General features: G+C 55.7%; 1 protein-coding gene across 1 annotated transcript; it reads right to left on the bottom strand.

Moving 5' to 3' along the window:
• Window positions 1–740: 740 nt before the first annotated feature.
• Window positions 741–8,776, bottom strand: VPS37D (VPS37D subunit of ESCRT-I). Its single transcript, XM_038376183.2, has 4 exons — window positions 8,604–8,776; window positions 2,991–3,162; window positions 2,615–2,697; window positions 741–2,207 (listed from the first exon to the last, which is right to left on the bottom strand). Exons 1-4 carry the CDS (start codon window positions 8,730–8,732, stop codon window positions 1,701–1,703), a joined length of 891 nt encoding a protein of 296 aa, XP_038232111.1. The 5' UTR covers window positions 8,733–8,776; the 3' UTR covers window positions 741–1,700.
• Between the last annotated feature and the right edge of the window lie 5,404 nt (window positions 8,777–14,180).

Genomic DNA, 14,180 nt, shown 5'->3' with positions numbered 1-14,180 from the left:
GGCAGCACGGGTGGGAGGCTCCTGGCGAGGTATGCCCCCCCCCACGCACTGAGGCTAACAAGGACGAGAAGGCTGTCTCTGGTTACCATAATTACTCACTGAGCGAAGGGTAGGAGAGGCAGAGCCACCGGGAGAAGGCCCTGCGGGCACCACAATTAGGGGAAACCTGAGATCCCTCCAACAGACAGGGCCACAAACCGACCTCTCTCCCCTTTGTCCATGGGCAGTTTAGCCTTCCCCTGCAGCAGGCTGCTGGCCTGTACTGAGCAGGGAGTCACAATCTAGGTATCACAGCAAGGTCTGGGACACCCAGGGGACGGGGTGCAGCTCCCAGAGCAGCACCAGAGAAGAGATGGGTGGGGGAGGAGAAGGGGCAATGGAGATTTTCAAGATTCACCCCATTTATTAGCCCCTCTCACATCCCAGCGCATCTGCCATTTCCCCAGTGCTGTGCCCTGGTGCCCCGTGGAGCAATCTGCTGCAGCCACCCCCTTCCCACAGCACGGCCTCACTCTCCCTATCCCTTCCATTTCCTCAAGCACAGCAAAATGCCAGCCAGGATTAAACAGCTCCCTCCCCAGCACAGCGTTCGCCCATCTCCCCCACACCGTGCAGCCCCCCACCAGCCCCCTATTCCCTGCAGCACAGTGCACTGCCCCTACTCCTCAAGGCACTCAGTGACTCTCCTGGGAGAGCAAATTCCCCTCCTCTCACAGCACAAGCACCAAGTAAAGAGCAGAGACTGGAAAGCGCCTTTATTTGGAAAATGATCTTTGTGTCCCATGCTCCCCAGGGCAGCCTGACAAACTGCCACGTATCTGCCTGGGAGGCCCTAGTGCCATACAGCGTGGTACCAGGGGCCCTGCCCTGTCCTCTTTGACCCTGCCCCTCATGTCTCCCACACTCCTGCCCCTGGCTATCACACCTCATTCACGCGCGCCCCCACACAGACTGTCCCCCACAGGCTGGCAGAGCTGGGGGGGGGGGAGGGGAGACAGCAAGAGCCCTCCTTCTGCGAGTCCTCTGCACCCCACATGGCCCTGTTCTTATCCCGCTCACTGTACCCTCATAGCCCTCAGCCCGGGTCTGCATTCCCCTCTGTGCCCCACGGACTCTCCTCGTCCCCATATCTTCCTCTCATCCGCATTCACCTCCAACCCATGCAGGGCAGCTGGGATCCTGTCCCTTATGCCCGTAATCTGCCAGCAACCCCCCCACCTCCTCAGGCTGTGTACCCCCCTCACCACATGCCTGCTGGCTCCTACTGACACTGCCATCTGACAACCCCCCATCGCCCCAGTCCCAACTCCGCCTAGCCTGCTGCTCTCACTGCTGCTGCAGAATCAGACGCCCCCATGCAACACCTGCCAGAATTTGGCACCCAGCTTCTCGGGAAACCCCTATTATAATTAACCACTGCCAGGCTGCCTCTAACACTCCTGCCTCTGGCCACGTGGCAGCCACACAGACCCCACTGCTAGCTGCATCCAGGAGCAGTTCATTACGTCACCGCCGCAGACAGCAGCGCACCCTAGAGGCTTCCTGAGAACCTGGGGTGGAAGCGAACAATGCCTTCGAGCCGCCCAGCTGGCAGGGACTGTGTTCGGTTCACATTCATTCTCTAGCACAGGAAGCTCACGTGTGCTGGTCGGCTGGTGTATCAAGGACTCGGGTCTGAGGACATCTCATCGCCCCAATAGCTACCGGTGGGGCGGCTCCTGCTTCTGTGGGTAAGATGGGTGCGCATGCTGCACACGGAAAGGCCGCGGGCTAAGCAGGGGGATGTGTCCAATCAGACGCAGAGGGGAGCCCAGGCATGGGATACTGGAGCGAGATGTTGGAGACTGGCCTGAGCGAGAGGCCAGGGGAGGAAGGTTTCGGCTGGGAGGGGCAACGGGCACAGGGAATGGTATGATGGCATCAGAAGGGACCAGCACGGCAGGCGTGTAGCCACAGTGGAGCTGGAACATCTTGGGAGAGGCTGCATTTTGCACCAGGGCAACTTGGGCTTGGGCTGGGCTTAGCGGGGTGGCTCGCTGCCCCTTGCAGCACGTGGGGAGCCAACTCAGCTGCTTCTCCTTCCGCAGGAGTTGCTCCAGTTTCTCCACTTGTGTCCTGCGGAGGTGGGACAGCATCCGGCTCTGCTGAAAGAATTCCAGGAAGGCATCCAGGGGCAGCTTCCGGCCCAGGAACTTCTCCACCTGCACCTGTGGGGCACAGAAAATGGGACATCAGCCTGGGGTGGAAGGCAGGAACATGCAAATCCCGGATGGCCCATGGGACCCCGGAGACGGATAGCAACACTGAGCCAGAGAGCAGGCAGGAACCATCCAGAGCGGAGGGGACTCCCAGAAACCTGATGGGGCAGCCGTAGGAGAGGATGCTCTGGGGGTGAAATCCTGAAGTCAATGGGGGTTTGACATTGACTTCAGCAGAGTCAAGATTTCACCCATGCAGGCTTCCGAGAGGATGCAGGTGACACATGGCTTGGTGGCCAGCTCCATGCAGCTCCCATCGCTACCGACCGAGAGGTCCCAGGGGCTGAGGAAGCTGAGTAGCTACAAGGTCACCAGAGTCAGGGAGGTCAATGGCAAAGCAGGTCCTGCAAACTCACCTCCGACTCCACCTCGGCTGCATCCAGAGTGGCTTGGAGTTGGCTCAGGATGCTCTGCAGGCTCCACTTCCTCAGGCAGGTCTCTGCTCGGGGGGAAAGCAGCTTCAGCCAGGGGCATACAAACGAACCTGGCCCTGCAACGGAGCCTCCAGCCACCCCCCTCCGGCCAGTCCAAGGAGAGGCCTCCGACCCCATTGCCCAGCCATATTTCTGCCCTTGCGGGGCCATCATTTGCTGAGCCGAAAGTTCCTCCCTCAATGGCCATCAAGGCAGGGCCCAGCCAGCGAGTGACAGGTCAGAGCCAGCTTCCCCACTGCATCCCAGAACCAGAGCCTGGGGACAGCTGTCCCCACTGACACAGGGCGGCTCCACTCACCCACTCGCTGCTGCTTTTCCTGACATGCCTCCCTTGTCTCCTGCAGCTCCTGGTACTTTATGGCCAGTGAGGCTTTGCCGTTCTCCAGCTGCGGCCGCAGGGACAGGTTTTCCTTGGCCAGGGCATAGTTCGAAGCCAGGCACATTTCCCGCTCCAGCTGCAAGCTCTGAAACTGTAGGGACATCATAGCTCAGAACTAGCCACCCTCCAACTCCATTGCCACCACCACTTGCAGGGCCTAACCCCACTCTCCAGAAAACACTCCTCAGCACTCTGTCACTCCCACAACTCTCCTCTAAAGCTAGCCCCGCTGACGGGCCCATCGCAGCTCAGTCCTCCACAGAGAGCACCCCAATTCACTCAGCCAGCCAAGTACAGAGGGTGTTAACCAGAGCACTGGCCAGAGCGGCCAGGTCCGCATCAAAATAAGACCTTTTACGAGCTCCGCCTCTCCGTACCATTCTGCTCCCTCCGCCCCAGCTTCCCCAGAAGCAACAGGTGGGGGAAGAGTTCCTGGCAAGAGGCAGCAGCTGCATTAAAATCCAGGCGCACAGCTAGGAGCCCCACACACCAACTGGTCTGGGGGAGATTACACAAAAATGCCACACATCTTAAATGGGCCAGACAGTTTCTCTGCGGGCTAACAGGCTAACACCTGTATTCCCCACACTGACAGGCACGAGCCAACCACTGAGACAGGTTTGCTTTCTGACAGGCCTGGGGAAGAGATGCTGGAAAGCGGGCCGAGAAAGACTAAAAATAATCTGACCCAATTCCCCAGGAACATATCCCAGCACGTCAGAGCCAAATAAACCTTCACAATTGATCCTAGTGGCACTAGCATTCCTGCGCAGAGCCCAGAGGCGGCATTCTGGTCATCCTTTTTTCTTTGGTTGGTTGGTTGTTTTTTTTTTTTGCTTGGGCAGTTGCGCTCTCAGAGCTTGGGGTGGCAAATTTTTTGCTTGGGGTGACAAAAAAACCTAGAGCCAGCCCTGGACAGAAAGATCTGCACAGCACTTCCTCTGGGGTTGTTTTAAGAGATGCCCGCACCGTACCACGGGGGGGGGAGGGGGCGAACTGGCTTTGGGAAAGCGTCTAATTAACCACTGGAACAATGTACTGAGGGTCGTGTTGAGTTCTCCAACACTGGCAATTAGAAAAACCTCCAATCTCTATTTAACAGATCTGCACCCGGAATTATTTGGGGCATGTCTCTGGCCTGTGTAATAAGGGAGGTCAAATGAGCTGGTCACAATGGTCCCATCTGGCCTTGGAATCTATAATCTATATCAGCAGTTCTCAAATTTTAGCAGCCCAAGGACCCCCATTTTGATTTAAATTTTTTGTGGACCCCTAAGGCCCCCACTCCACCCCTCCCCCAAGGCTCCACCCCTGCCCCTCCTCTTTCCGCCCCTTCCCCCAAGTGTGCCCCATCCCTCCCACGCGCCACTGAACAGCTGTTCCACGGCATGCAAAGGCACTGGGAGGGAGGGGGAGGAGTTGATCAGCAGGGTCAGCAGCCCTGGACATGACTTGCAGACCCCTGGAGTACCCTCACGTTGATCTATATATTTTAAAAAAAGAAAAAAGAAAAAAAAAAGGCAAGCAGGCCTCTGGAGGGGAACACTGGCTTTGGGAGAGGGATCCCTTTTCTCCCTTCACACCTAGGTTTCTTTCCCATGCTGACCCAGGCCTACAGTTTTGGATATTTTGCTGGTCTAGCAGAGATGATGGGAAGATCTTTGGATCATGGTGACTCTTCCTTCTCAATTACCCAGCCCAAGGCAAGCTCCCTCGGTAGCTCCAATCCTCACCATGGCCTCCATTAGCTTTTCAGCACTATGAACAGTTGGGGTGGCTAATAGAAAGTCTATCTCTTTGGAACAAGTTACTGTATCTAGTAATGACTTCAGACCAATTCCCACAGCTCCCCATATTCCTACTGGGTAATTAGCAAATCTTTAGGTGCCAAAGTCTACACTGTAAAATCTCCCAGACTGAAACTCAGTTCCAAATGACAGAGAAGGACCTTGTTGATATGGAAGCACAGGAAGTATCAAGGCACTAACTGGAGTCTTAATTAAAGGTAATTCCTCACTACCTTGGAATATGCCAAATCAAGAAGATTGTAGCAAGAATATTGGATTTGGCTTTGATGTCTGGGTGGGGAGCTTTTAACTCTCCCTGTTATTAAATTCTTTGCTAGACTGTAATCCTCTCCTCTGGCTATCTAAGATTTTGAGGATATCCAATAAAGGTTCTGCATGGAAACCTTTACACAAATCTAGTCTCTCACTGTCTTACTATTGTAAGATTTACACATTTTTTTATGATAAAGAGTATGGCCATAGTCAAGAAAAAGATGGAAACATTAAGTATGATAACAAGCAAACATCTTTCCAAATACATCTAAAGCCACCCACACTAGACGTAAACAACTATTTTTGCTTAAGGCTACTTTTGATTTCTTGCCCTCCTTTCTCTTCCCTGCCAAGCTTGGATTAATCGAAGTTCAAACACATTACATGTCTTCTGGGTATGACAACGGGAAGAACTTGCTGGATTCCATTAGCTCTGTTCATTTTTTATTATTTGATCCTTCTGAGACAACTGACTAATCTTATCTCTATTTAAGAATTAGTCTTGTATCAATTTGAGCAAATTCAACTGCTTTTTTGAGACTTTTGGAAGATTTTTTTAAAAATGAATTTTGAATGATTTTCCCTTTTGTTATCCTTCAATAAGTCCTTGCCTGAGGACTTATTTCTGAAGATAAAATGTATTCAAGAATTCCTATGATATTGAACTTCATACAAACTTTATTTGGTCTTTGATTATGAATGAAATAACAAAAGGCAAAAACCCTCACTAATATAGCTTCGATGCTGAAAATTAAACCACAGCGCACACAGGAAATGAAAGCATCACGGGTCTCAGAGCCCACACAGCACATCCTGTGCAGCTTGAAGTAAATGTTTAACAGCCTACCTAGAAAACAAAAATACTCCCTATGTGTAATATGGGTGAAGCGACGATGTTTGAGAGTGCGGACTTCTGCATTTCTTGGCCCGAGCATGTTTCCATTTGCAACATTAATACAGGTTTCTGCATTTCAGTGGTATATTATTCACTGAAAACACTATCTGGGCTAGCCATGCCAGGAAGAGAGTCAAGGCCCAATACAGAGATATGAGGCAGTAGGTGTGGTCATTATGGGGAGATAAGTCTACCTGTGAAGGAAGAAAAGGGCTTTACACCCCCACAGCTGGTGTTCCCCTCTGTTGGTCTCCTACCTCTCCTTCTGAACCCAGGTCCCAGGGATGCCAGATTCTGAGCCTTGCAGGACAATTCTCCCCATAGAAGTGCTAGCTGCATGTGGTCTGCCTCCCTCCTGGCAGCTGTGCTAGGCTGGCACTCTCTATGGCACAAGACCAACAGCAGCAGTGCTAAGTGGTGGCAGAGGGATCGGCTCTCAGAGAAGGCTGAGGAGGAAAGCATGGCCCAGGATCTGGCCCAGGGGCAGAGGAAGTGAGAGATTTGGGAAGCCACCTCTAAGCTGCCAAATGGGAGCAGACAAAAAGCCCCCCCGCCTGGACTCCCCTGCGCCCAGACCAGGGGAGGACAGGAGCAACTGGGGATGAGTTTACAGGATGGGGTCTGCCCCAGTCTCCCCCACCCCACAAGCTAGGCATAAGTGGAGGGGCTGAGTGGGAGAAGTGTTTGCTCCCACTAAGCTCGGAGGGGGGAGTCCCTACAGCCGTGTGCTCACCCCAGCGGTGCCTTGAGAGGCTCAGCCAGGCCTTGCCACAGGGCCAGCCCAGGAGACTGCCGGGGAAATATGAGGGTCGTTTACATTAAGTGAGTCTTGTCATCACGTCCCCCCGGCTGACCCTTGTGGACAGAATGTTGGGGAGCCCAGCCTGGCCCCCGACCCCCATTACAGACCCTCACAGCGCCTGCCTGTCTGCCGGCCAGGGGCGATCTCACCTTCATCCCCACAGCATCTGAGCCCCGCAAGGGACCACCTGTCCCAGCGTATCCCCGCCCCTTCCCCTGGGCAGCTACAGGCCAGGGGCACCCCAGCGTGTGGCCAAGCTGAGCCAGGGGGAGGAGAAATGGCCCGTGGAGGATGGGGGGGGACGCAGCAGGGGGAGCCCTGGAGGGGGGAGCTGCGGGGGGGGGGGAAGGCAGGATGCAGGGGGGATGGAGGAAGGCACGGGGACGGGCAGACAGCTGGGGGGAAATCACCAGGGGACAGGGTATGTAGGGGATGGAGCAGGGGACAAATAGAGGGGTGAACAGGGTGTGTGGGGGAAGATCCCAGAAGGCTGGAGGGAGATGAGGGAAGAAGCCGGTCGACAGGGGAGAAGGAGCCGGGAAGGATGGAGGGGGACAGGGCGCGGGGGTGGAGGAGCCGGGGAGGATGGAGGGGAACGGGGCGCAGGGGGGAAAGGAGCCCGAGGGGACGGAGGTGAAGTACCGGGGGGATGGAGGGGGACAAGAGAAGGAATGGGGGGGGGGGTGCAGCTGGAGGGGAGCTCCAGGGAAAGGATCCAGGAAGACGGGGGGAATGGATGGGGATAAGAGAAGGAATGGGGAGGAATGGAGGGGGATGGGATGCAGGGGGCGGGATGATTGGGGGAGACATGGGGATGGAGGGGGGAGAGAAGGAACGGGGGGGCGCAGCTGGAGGGGAGACGGGGGGATATGGAGGAGGATGAGAGAAGAAAAGGGGGGGTGGAGGGGGATGGGACACGGGGGAGGAAGATCCAGGGAGACGAAGGGGGGAAAGAACGAACAGGGGAGATGGAAGATATGGGGGGATGGAAGGGGGACAGAAAGGATGGAGGGGGGAGAGAAGGGACGGGGGAGATTCAGGGGGGACGGAGGGGGAGAGAACGGACGGGGGGAGATTCAGGGGGGACGGGGGGGGAGAGAAGGGACGGGGGAGATTCGGGGGGGACGGAGGGGGGAGATTCAGGGGGGACGGAGGGGGGAGAGAAGGGACGGGGGTGATTCGGGGGGGACGGAGGGGGAGAGAAGGGACGGGGGGAGATTCGGGGGGGACGGGGGGGGGAGAGAAGGGACGGGGGGAGATTCGGGGGGGACGGGGGGGGGAGAGAAGGGACGGGGGAGATTCGGGGGGGACGGGGGGGGAGAGAAGGGACGGGGGAGATTCGGGGGGGACGGGGGGGGAGAGAAGGGACGGGGGGGGGATTCGGGGGGACGGAGGGGGGAGATTCAGGGGGGACGGGGGGGACGGAGGGGGAGAGAAGGGACGGGGGGGATCGGGGGGACGGAGGGGGAGAGAAGGGACGGGGGAGATTCGGGGGGGACGGAGGGGGGAGAGAAGGGACGGGGGGAGATTCAGGGGGGACGGAGGGGACGGAGGGGGAGAGAAGGGACGGGGGGGATCGGGGGAACGGAGGGGGGAGAGAAGGGACGGGGGGAGATTCGGGGGGGACGGGGGGGATCGGGGGGGACGGAGGGGGAGAGAAGGGACGGGGGAGATTCGGGGGGGACGGAGGGGGGAGATTCAGGGGGGACGGAGGGGGAGAGAAGGGACGGGGGGGGATCGGGGGAGACGGGCGGCAGCAGCCCCGGCCCCGCTACCTTCCTGCTCATGCTCAGCCGCACGATGCGCTCCAGCTGCGGCTCGTCCTGCAGAAGGCCGCGGAGCTGCGCGGTGCTGAGCCCCGGGGAGCTGGGCTCGGCCGCCCGCGCGCGCCTGCCCCGGTACATGCCGCCCGCCGCCCCGAGCCGTCCGCGGGCTGCAGCCAGCCCGCTAGGGGGCGGCGCGGGGGCTCTTAAAGGGGCCGCGCCCCTGTGGGCGGGCACTGCTGGGGCGAGCGCAGCAAGGAGTCCCTGTACGTCGGGACCGGGGGGCTCGCTCCCCAGTGCTGCCTGGGCAGCAGGTGCCATCGCCCCCTTCATACCTGGAGCGGCCCCGGGCCTGCCAGGGCTTCAGGGAGGGCAGCTCAGCCGGGCTGCTGGGAGGCCATGGGACCGTGCGCGGGGGATCCGGTGCAGGGCCCAGGACTCCTGAGCTCTGGCTGGCCCGGGCAGATCGGCGTGCACCTGCCTTCCCCTCTGCCATGCGGTGAGGGTAGTGCCTGGGGCAGTGCCTGGGGCTGTCCCCGTGGAAGGGCTCTGCCTGTCTCCAGTTTCTCGCTCTGTGACATTAAAGGGACATGTTTAAGGTTGCGGAGTGGAGAACTCAAATGTCAGGAAATGCCAGAATTACAGCTTCGATCCCCTGCATTGAGTGAGACAGGGGCCTGTGGAAACTAAGATGGGGTGCTGTCATCAAGGAGTGGGTCGTAATGCACAACGGAGCAAAGTCAAGGGTGCCCAAGCAGCCGTAAACCTGGCCTTTCCTAAGGTTTGGCTGCTTGACTCTGCAACTGGGACATTCTTTTCATGTAAGGGGTTTGTGTGCAATTTCCGAGGGATTCTGCAAAAGATAAAAATAAATTCTAATGTGTGCAATTAGCTGTTATCAGCATACCATGTGTCAACAGTAGGGCTCCAGCTCGGAGCCTTCAGCAAAGACTCACACCACTTGAGCTACAGGACTAATTACATACACTAGCAGCACAAGGCTGTTATCCCTGGGGGAGGAGAGGGGACGGGCTGCACCCCTGTGGGTGGGCACTGCTGTGTAAAGGGGGTAGGTCTAGCTTTCTGTCCTTCCCCTGCTTCCCCAGGAGATGATGCTGTATGTGGAGCCCTAGGAGAGGAGGATGGGGTACTCGGGTCATGTGCAGGGCCCAATGGGTGCAGATCCAGGCCTAGCTATGACTCCAGCACCTCGCAGTGCAGCCTCTGCTGCTGTGGTGGCAGGACCCAGCTGTTGAGAACGTTCTTGTTCAGTCATTTGGATACCAACATTTTCCAGAGAAACACAATCCAAAGCAGGGTAATGGTGTATCCCAGCCAAAGCTGAATGGACAGGGACAAAGAAAAGGCACTCTCCTGCCCCCATGGCTTTCTCCCTGAGGAATTTCAGAGGCCAGCTGCAAACAATGGAAGTGCTGGAGCTTCTCAAAATGGCTCACCAGAGTTCTTTAAAATGGAAAATGACAGGCATGCTAAATAAAGGGGCCTCTACCAGCCGCCCTACAATTATTCCTGGTATTCTGGAGATGGCACTTAGCCTACTGGGAGCTGTTCTCACTGCAGGCTTCCCTGTCACACTAACACTGGGGGATGGAGTGGGAAAGACCTGCTTTCAGAGTAGCAGCTGTGTTAGTCTGTATTCGCAAAAAGAAAAGGAGTACTTGTGGCACCTTAGAGACTAACAAATTTATCTGAGCATAAGCTTTCGTGAGCTACAGCTCACTTCATCGGATGCATTCACCTGCATTTGCTTTCCCCAGCTCCTGGCAAACTGCCAACAACTGAGCTCAGTTTGGCTCTTCCCTCCAGGCCCAAAAAAGAAAAGGAGTACTTGTGGCACCTTAAAGACTAACAAATTTATTTGAGCATAAGCTTTCGTGAGCTACAGCTCACTTCATTGGATGCATCATGAAAGCTTATGCTCAAATAAATGTGTTAGTCTCTGAGGTGCCTCAAGTACTCCTTTTCTTTTTTGCGAATACAGACTAACACGGCTGCTACTCTGAAACCTCCAGGCCCAGTGATCCCTGTTCCTGTGGCCATGCTGGGTGCTCTGACCAGCCCTGCAGGTGGCATGGAGTCACTGCCAGATTATGAGAGGCTTCTGTTGAAACCAGTCTGACATTCCTGATGCCCATCTCCCTAGGAGAAGGGCCTGATCCGGACTTTCAGTGAGAGGATGCAGTGCTGCCGTAGTCGTGGCGGTGCCGGGATGCTAGACAGACAAGGTGTGGGAGGGAATGTCTGTTACAGGACCAACTTCTGTTGGTGAGAGAGGCCTGAAGCAGGGCTCGGTGTAGCTCCAAAGCGTGTCTCTCTGACCGGAGATGGTCTATTACAGGCATGGCCAAACTGCGGCATGCGAGTTGCATGCGGCTCTTTTACGGTTAAAGTGCGACTCTTGGAGCTCCCCCAGGCCCTCCCTTTTCTCCACCTACTAGACTGGGGAGTGAGCTTGGGACCTCTCCCTTGCAGCAGGATGGTGGGGTAGCCCTTCTGCCCTGCCGGGTGGGGTGGGGGGACTCTTGGGGACTCAGCCCTGTGGGGATTACCTGCTGGGGCTTGGGGATTCAGCAGGAGCAAGGCTGAAGCCTTGAGCACCGTCAGGTGTGCCCCGGTTCTCAAACTTCTATTACCTCCCCCGACTCATCTCTCTGTACCAGTGACAGGGCAGGAAGGATCAATCCAGGTCCCCGGGGTGGGGGCATTCAGAGGGGAGGCAGGAGGAGCAGGTCTCTGTTTACTAAAGGAACCAGAGGTACCAGCTGGGAGAATGACCCATCCAAGCTATTGAGCTGCTCGCTGGGGTGAATGCAAGTTGCTGGGGATGGAAGTGAAACACCTTGTGCTGCCCTGGAGCAGAACGTGTACCCCCTCAGTAGCACATGCTCCAGCCCTCCTGAGGACCCCCCCCCCCCCCGCCCCCGTGCCAGTCACTTGGGAGCCAGGAGGAAGAGCTGGAATGATGCTTTGCTCCTGGCAGACTGTGTCCTTTCCTGTGTGCTCAAACACAACCCACACCGGTACAGCTGTTCACATGGGGGCCACTTACTGGTTGGGTGCAATTGTTTTCGATTGTCTTATATCTGCAGGGTCAGGGCTGTGGCTCAGCTGCGAGGAGAGAATAGCACATCACACTGAAGAGAAGGCAGTGGAAAGGCTGATGAGAAGACAGAGTTGTGTCTATGTGCAGGTTACCACCTGTGTGTGGGGAGGCTGTGTGAGAGAGGGAAGTGTGTAGCCACATAGCAGGGAGATGAGGCATCGGTCTTCACCCTGACTGCAGTCTGAGTTTTAATGAAAACACATTTCAGAGGCATTAGGCTCTGCTGTCCTTGCAGCTCTCAGCCCGTGTGTGGTTACATTCGTTCCCCATACCCAGCAATGAAACCAAGGAACAGAGAGCAAAGGCATTTGGCCTCGTCAATGAGGTCAGCTACCTGTATAGTGAACACAGTGCCTCTGCCCGTGCAGGCCCCATGCCAGGGCAAGCAGGTTCCATGTCCTGCCTATTGTCAGGGTGATGGCAATGTGCCCTCCTTACCCCGGCTCACTGGCACACCTTGCAGGCACTTGGAATCCCACAGTGAACATGCCCAGTCTCCTGGTGCCAGTATCTGCTAGAGTCCCAAAGGTGCGCAGTGGCAAAGGTGCCAGCTGAAGCTGCATTGGGCAGTGAGCTCCCATTACACACTGTACTTGGAGGAGTAATACAGAGCCGGGACCCTGAGCACCTCTTCTGGGATGGCCACACCCACATTTCTGACACAACACCGGAAAAGGGAACGAGCCCGTACTGTGCATTCAGGCTGCTCATCTGTGCCCCGCCTGCTCAGCCCTGAGAGAGGGCAGCATCCTTGCTTGATGTGAGGGGAAGAGGTGAAATGTATTATATGCGTGAGAATCCAGCCCTGTCTTTTCCAGCCCCTTCACTGTCAGCAGCATAAACAGCTGTGGTTCCTTCTGCTGCCAACCCAGAGCTTGTGGCTCAGGCTCAGGAAACTTTTGTTAACTCTGATAAAAACTGATAAAAAGCTTCAGAGAACGTCTGAGATGCTGCAAATACCCAGCTTGGCCAGGGACCTCAGCACCCAGCTGCTTCAGTGCACAGCCTCTTTGAGATACTCATAACACTCTGTGTGCATTGCACCCCCCTTACTCACACAGAGCCCTCTGTGTGCATTACACAACACATACACACAGCCCTCTGTGTGCACTGTACCACACACACAGCTCTGTGCACACTACACCACACACAGAACCCTCTGTGTGCATTACACCACACACACACACACACACACACTCACACACAGCTCTCTGTGTGCAATGCACGACACACACACACAGCCCTGTGTGTGAACTGCACCACACACAGAGAGAGCCTTCTGTGCACACTGCACAATACACACAGCCCTCTGAGCACACTGCATCACGTGCACACACACATACACTCACAGACAGGGCTGGCCTTACCATGAGGCGAACTGAGACGGCCGCCTAAGGTGCCAGACTCGGGGGGAGGGCACCACTAGGACCCAGAGTGTAGAAAATTGTGTCTGCTGCTGGTGCATCTGTATTCTCTCTGCTCTAGATGCACAGAGAGGGTGCAGTGCTGTGCTGGAGGGAGGAGGGCACAAGAGACAGAACAGGCAGGCAGGAGAAAAGTGGAGAGGGAATAACAGAAAGCTGCAGGAGCTACAGGGAGAGAGGGGAGGAGGAGCCTCTTAGGTACCTTTTCAGCACCCCTAGGAGCCTGGACTGATTAACCCCATCTTCTCAGGGAGCTTCCTATTTCCAGCTGCTTCCCTGAACCCACTTGAGGAGAACAGGCAGTCAACTGAAGTAGTAGGAGCCAGTTAGGCCCTTAAGACGCTGACATCTTCCCTCGCTCAGGCCCTGCTACCAGTTCTGAAGAGTGCACAGAAGTTGGCAGAGGAACTTCATACTGAAGCTATTTTCCCACCCATTCAAGAATACAAGAGTCACCGAAGAAGACATTTTGATTGCGAGGCACGGGATAATCCCATAAGAGACCCCAAACAACAACTCAAAGTTGAATTCTTTAACCAGGTGCTAGACTGTGCAATACAGTCAGTTGAAGAAAGTTTCATGCAGCTCAAGGAACACAGCAGTATATTTCGGATGTTGTATGCTATTTCAAAACTCCTCACTATACTTGAAGAAGGCCTACGCCAGCAATGCAAGGCACTAGAGATAGTGTGAACACATGATGACATGCGCGATATTGAGGCGAGTGATTTAGGTGATGAATTGAAAGCTCTTGCAAGATACATTTCATCAGGATCAGCTCCAAAGGCTGTTCTGAAATATATGTGCACAAATGAGATGGCCACCCTCTTTCCAAATGCTTTTGTTGCTCTATGCCTACTTCTAACACTTCCTGTAACAGTTGCCAGTGAAGAACGCAGCTTCTCCAAGCCAAAGTTAATAAAAATACATCTATGTTCCACAATGACACAGGAGAGGCTGGTCAGCCTTGCAACCATCTCAATAGAGCATGAGCTGGCCCAGACTGTGGACCTTCAGGAAGCAGTTCAAATCTTTGCAACC

The sequence above is a fragment of the Dermochelys coriacea genome, chromosome 17 (assembly GCF_009764565.3).
Source record: "Dermochelys coriacea isolate rDerCor1 chromosome 17, rDerCor1.pri.v4, whole genome shotgun sequence".
Lineage (NCBI taxonomy): Eukaryota > Metazoa > Chordata > Testudines > Dermochelyidae > Dermochelys > Dermochelys coriacea.
Note: the sequence above shows the minus strand (reverse complement) of the source record. Positions and strands in the feature narration are given on the sequence as shown.